Below are 6,000 nucleotides of genomic sequence, written 5' to 3' on the forward strand. Positions count from 1 at the left end.
AGCTCTCAACTTCCAAGAAGCTACAATTTAATCAAAAATATCTACTCGACTTTCACTGTAACAATTAGTGAAAAAATGGTTTCCCCTCTGAATCATTTATGCTGAGAAATCAACACTTTCACTTCCACCTAGACTTTTTATATGTGATGTAGAAACAAGGAAGTGCAGATGCAGGTTGACAAAAAAGGCACAACGTGCTGGGGTAAAGGCAGCATCTGCTGGAGAACATTGATAGGTGACACTTTGGGGCGGGACCCTTCTTTGAGTAGATGTGATGTTTGCTGTAACTGTTGTAACTTTTCATACAATTAAAACATTTCCCTTTAGTCATTAAGTGACATATATTTTCCCGTTATCTGCCTACGTTAGCTGAGAATTGTGGACGTAGCCCAGACCACCACACAAAGCAACTTCCCATCCATTGACTCCATCTACACTTCACGCTGCCTCAACAAGACCACCAGCATAATGATGGATGAGTCTCAGCCCCGGTCACCCCCTCTTCTCCCCTCTCCCATCAGGCAAGTGATACAGAAGTGCGAAAGCGCACACCTCCAGGTTCAGGGACAGTTTCTTCCCAGCTGTTATCAGGCAAATGACCCATCCTACGAAGAGAGCGGTCCTGAGCTACTATCTACCTCATGAAGACCCTTGAGCTATCTTTAATCGAACTATACTGGACTTTATCTTGCAGTAAACGTTATTCCCTTAATCCGGTATCTGTACATTGTGGACGGCTCGATTGTAATCATGCATAGTTTTTCCACTGACTACATAGCACGCAACAAAAAACTTTTCACTGTACCTCGGTACACGTGACATTAAACTAAACTAAATTGATCTTTGAAAATACTTGTGGAATTGCCTGAATCTCCTGCTCTCTGCGTCTTTGCTAGAAGGAGCCATTGTACCACCTGTTTGACTGGTTTATCAAGTTGTGCCAGGCTTCAGGCTGTGGCTGACGCCCACACAACCGATCTGCCCAGTGGGACTCTGTCATGTACCGCTCAAGAGGCTGACTCACAGCCTTGCCGGTTATCTGCAGTTCCCTCTCTTCCGTTCCACAGGGACTTGCCCTGAAGGTGCGTACCCACATTGTGGTAGAGACGCCCTTGCTTCTCTTTGACAAAGTCAGCTGCGGATTTTTTCATTGCTTGTTCAGGCTACTTTACCTCGTGTGCTCGACCAAAATGGGACGCAGACTTGGAGTGGCCTGCTCTTTCTGGAGCCACTAGGGTGGCACAGTGGCGCAGCGGTAGAGCTGCTGCCTCACAGCGCCGGGATCGATCCTGACCACGGGTGCTGTCTGTGTGGAAAATGCATTTTCTCCCTGTGACCGTGTCGGTTTTCTCCAGGTGCTCTGGATTCCTCCCACATTCCAGAGATGTGCATGTTTGAAGATTAATTGGCTTCAGTAAATTATCTCCAGAGTGTGGGATAGAATTAGTATCCGGATGATTGTTGGTCGGCATGGACTCGATGGGCCGAAGGGCCAGTTTCCAAACTGTATCTCTAAAGTAAAACTAAACTAATGATTTTGATCAATATAACCACAGTGTTCAGCCTCCTGGTCCCAGATTAGTTTTAGAGAGAGCTACAGCATGGTAACAGATCCTCCAGCCCACCAAATCCACACTGACCATTGATCACCTGCTCACACTAGTTCTATGTTATCCCACTTTCTCATCCATTCCCTGTACACTGGGGGCAATTTACAGAGGCCAGTTTGCCCACAGACCCACACATCTTTGGGATGTGGGAGGATACCGTAGCACCCAGAGTAAACACCATGTGGTCACAGGGAGAACGTGCAGACTCCACACAGACAGCACCCGAGGTCAGGACTGACCCCAGGTCCCTGGCGCTGTGAGACTGCAGATCTAACAGCTGGAACACTGTATCGCCCAAAAAGATGCTAAATAGTTGAACAGGAGTACAGGCTACCCTTATTCAGAAGACTTTAGTGCATAGCAAAAACAAAAATAGGGACGTTTTTTCCTTCAGGAGTTTGGTTAATTATTCCATTCACTTGCCCATAATTCATACAGCTGTTGGACTGCCCAATGAATCCTAAAATTGAGGTCTGCATTAATCTAGCACCATTTAGTCGCTTTTCAACAATTTTAGAAAGAGAGCAGAGACGATTTAAGGACATTGCCAATACTGAGCTATTCGGAGAGATTGGCCAGGCTTGGACTTTATTTATTGGAGTGCAAGAGGCTGAGGAGTGGTTTTATAGAGGTGTATGATTTTATACATATAATAAAATCATGAGGGGAATGGATAGGGTAAATGCACAGAATTTTTAACCCGGAGTTGGGTAAATCAAGAATCGGAGGACATGGATTTAAGGTGCGAAGGGAAATATTTAATAGGTACCTGAGGGGCACCTTTTTTACACCTTTTGTATATAGAACGAGCTGATTGTGGAGGTAGTTGAGGCAGGTACATATAACAACATCTAAAAGGCATATGGACATATACTTCGATAGGAATGGTTTAGGGAAATATGGGCCAAACGTAGATTGGACATCTTGGTCTGTTTCTGTGCTAGAGGAGGTAGATGAGGCAGGTACTATAACAACATTTAACAGATATTTAGACAGGTACATGGATAGAAAATGTTTAGAGGGATATGGGCCAAAGATAAGAGCCTCGACCTGAAGCGTCACCCATTCCTTCTCTCCAGAAATGCTGTTTGTCCCGCTGAGTTACTCCAGCATTTTGTGCCTATTTGTGTAAACCAGCATCTGCAGTTCCTTCCTGCACACGATTTAGAGAGATATGGGACAAACTTGCGTGCTAGTGTAACGGGGATCGCTGGTTGGCGTGGACTCGTTGGGCCTGTTTCTGCACTGGATCTCTAAACAGGTCACCGACAATTTTCCAACAACTGGTGGTGCAGCATCTCCTTTAATCCAGACTTAATTACGAGGAGGCACTGCCTCAAAAAGACAGCTAATGTCACCAAAGACCCACACTACCACGGCCACACTCTCGTTTCACTCCAACCATTAGAATGAAGGGATAGGAGCCTGGAAACTGTAACCACCCAGGTTCAAGAACAGCTTCTTCCCAGTAACCATCAGGCTCTTGAACACTAACCACAATGGACTTTGGTTTTGAATTACTATGATCTGGTTACCTAATATTATTAAATTCTTGAATATTAATATATTACGTTACTGGTTGATGTATATTTATTTGTGTGTTGTTATGATAATGGGCCTGTAAAGCTGCAAGAAGTAAGGATTTCATTGTTCTGTTATCGGTATCCATAATACTCTTGACTCTGAGCTTTAAGATGAGACGGGCAGAGTTTACATAGAGAGTTGCGAGTGCCGGGATTGCACTGCCAAGGGCGGTGGTGGAAGCAGATACAATAGTGGCATTCAAGAGGCGCTTAGAGATTGATAGATTCTTGATTAGTAAGGGTGTCAAAGGTTATGGGGAGAAGGCAGGAAAATGGGGTTGAGAGGGAAAATTAGATTGGGCATTATTGAATAGTGGAGTAGACTTGATGGGCTGAATGGTGTAATTCTGTTCCTATGTCTTTTAGTTTAAGTTTAGGTTTAATTTAGGTTTAGTTTAGGGATAGAGCGTGGAAACAGGCCCTTCGGCCCACCCAAGTCTGCGCCAATGAACACTCACACACTAGTTCTATCCTATGCACTAGGAACAATTTAGAGGCCGATTAACCTACAAACCTGCACGTCTTTGAAATGTGGGAGGAAACCAGAGCACCTGGAGAAAACCCACAGGGAGAATGTGCAAACTCCATACAGGCAGCACCCATAGTCAGGATCGAACCAGGGTTCTTGGCACTGTGAGGCAGCAACTCTACCGCTGTGCCACTGTGCTGCCCAAGTGGAGCGGACTCAATGAGCTGAATGGTGCTATTCTGCTCTGTCTTATGGTCTTATGTTTAATGTATTTTTTTTTCTGTTTGACAGTACGCCTCGACGGGATGTTTGCTGACTCTCCACCACACTGAGAAGCCCGACCATGAGGACGCTTGCGAGTACCGGCCCTACTCTTGCCCCTGCCCCGGCGCCTCCTGCAAGTGGCAGGGTTCGCTGGAGCAGGTGATGTCTCATTTGGTCCACGTGCACAAGAGCATCACCACCTTGCATGGCGAGGACATCGTGTTCCTGGCCACGGACATCAACCTGCCCGGTGCGGTGGACTGGGTCATGATGCAGTCTTGCTTCGGCCGACACTTCATGCTGGTGCTGGAGAAGCAGGAGAAGTACGAGGGCCACCAGCAGTTCTTCGCCATCGTGCTGCTGATCGGCGCCCGCAAGCAGGCCGAGAACTTTGCCTACCGGCTGGAGCTGAACGGCAACCGGCGGCGGCTGACCTGGGAGGCCACACCGCGGTCCATCCACGACGGAGTGGCCACGGCCATCCTCAACAGCGACTGCCTGGTCTTCGATGCCGCCATTGCCCACCTCTTTGCCGACAACGGCAACTTGGGCATTAATGTCACCATTTCGACCTGCTGCTCGTGATAGATAAGTGCTGATGGTGTTTTTTTGTGGTGACTCAATGCTAATTATTTTTGTCTATCTTCTCTGTAGATTAGACATAAATTCATTGTGGAGCTTTACTGACTGTGCCAATTTATTTAAATTATGTTGCTATGATAGCCTTTTTAAATAAATATATATTTCAGAATGGTTGTGACTTCTAGATTTATTTTCCCAGTGCTAATTTCCTTTAAAGATAGACACAAAATGCTGGAATAATTCCTTTAATTAACTTCCTTGAGCTACCAAGAGGGAGATTGGACAGTTGTTTGTTTTCTCTGGAGCCTCGGACGTCACAGGGAGCACCTGATAGAGGTATACAAAATTATTAGAGGCATAGCTAGGGTAGATAGTTAGTACCTTTTTCTCAGGGTTGAAAATTCAAATGGGACGGCACGGTGACAGAGCGGTAGAACGGTTGCCTTACAGCGCCAGAGAACCGGGTTTGATCTTGACTATGGGTGCTGTCTGTACGGAGTTTGTACGTTCTCTCCGTGATAGTGTGGGTTTTCTTAGATGCTCCGGTTTCCTCCCACTTTCCAAAGACGTACAGGTTTGTAGGTTAATTGGCTTATGTGAAAGATGTAAGCTGTCCCCAGTGTGTAGGATTGTGTTACAGACTTGGTGCGCCGAAGGGCCTGTTTCCACGCTGTATCTCTGAACTAAACTAAACTAAAATCCAAGAGGGTATAGCTTTAAGTTGAGAGGGGGAACGTTTAAAGATGTTTGGGGCAAGTTTTTTATTTACATGATGAGAGCATGGTGAGAGCCTGGAATTTGCTGCAAGGGGTGATGGTGGAAGCAGATATGAAAGTGGCGTTTAAGAGACTTTTGGATAGGCGCATGAACATGCAGGAAATGGAGGTATGTGCAGGCAGATAAGAGTTGGTCTTGGCATCATGTTCGCCACAGACATTGAGGGCCGAAGGGCCTGATCTCATGCAGTACAGTTCTGTGTTCCCGAATTCCTCCAAGATCAATTTAAAATTTACCCTCATTGCAATTTTTATTAGAACTTGGAGGAATGGGCAGTAATCTTATTGGGCAGCACGGTGGCGAAGCTGACAGAGCTGTAGCCTCGCAGCGCTAAAGGCTTGGGTTTGATCCTGTCCTCAAGTGTTATCTGTGTGGTGTTTGCACGTTCACCCTGTGACCACTAGGGTTTCCTCTGGGTTTTCCTGTTTCCATCCACATCCCCAAAACATGCAGGTTTGTAGGTTAATTGGCCCTCTGTAAAATTGCCCCTAATGTGTAGGGAGTGTATGCAAAAGTGGGATAGCATTGAACTAGTGTGAAAGGGTGATCGATGGTTGGCATGGACTCGGTGGGCCAAAGAGCCTGTATCTAAGCTGTATCTTTCAATCAATCAATTTATTGCAGGTGTTTAAGAAGGAACTGCAGATGCTGGAATATCGAAAGTAGACAAAAATGCTGGAGAAACTCAGCGGGTGAGGCAGCATCTATGGAGCGA

General features: G+C 46.0%; 1 protein-coding gene across 1 annotated transcript in view; it reads left to right on the forward strand.

Moving 5' to 3' along the window:
• siah2 (siah E3 ubiquitin protein ligase 2) overlaps positions 1–4,679 on the forward strand; it is a 32,940-nt gene extending 28,261 nt beyond the window's left edge. Inside the window, exon 2 of the mRNA XM_033031843.1 lies at positions 3,954–4,679. Coding sequence (XP_032887734.1) covers positions 3,954–4,511 — 558 coding nt within the window. The 3' untranslated portion in view covers positions 4,512–4,679. The remainder of the gene's footprint in view (positions 1–3,953) is intronic.
• Positions 4,680–6,000: the final 1,321 nt, after the last annotated feature.

Source organism: Amblyraja radiata, chromosome 13 (genome assembly GCF_010909765.2).
Source record: "Amblyraja radiata isolate CabotCenter1 chromosome 13, sAmbRad1.1.pri, whole genome shotgun sequence".
Lineage (NCBI taxonomy): Eukaryota > Metazoa > Chordata > Chondrichthyes > Rajiformes > Rajidae > Amblyraja > Amblyraja radiata.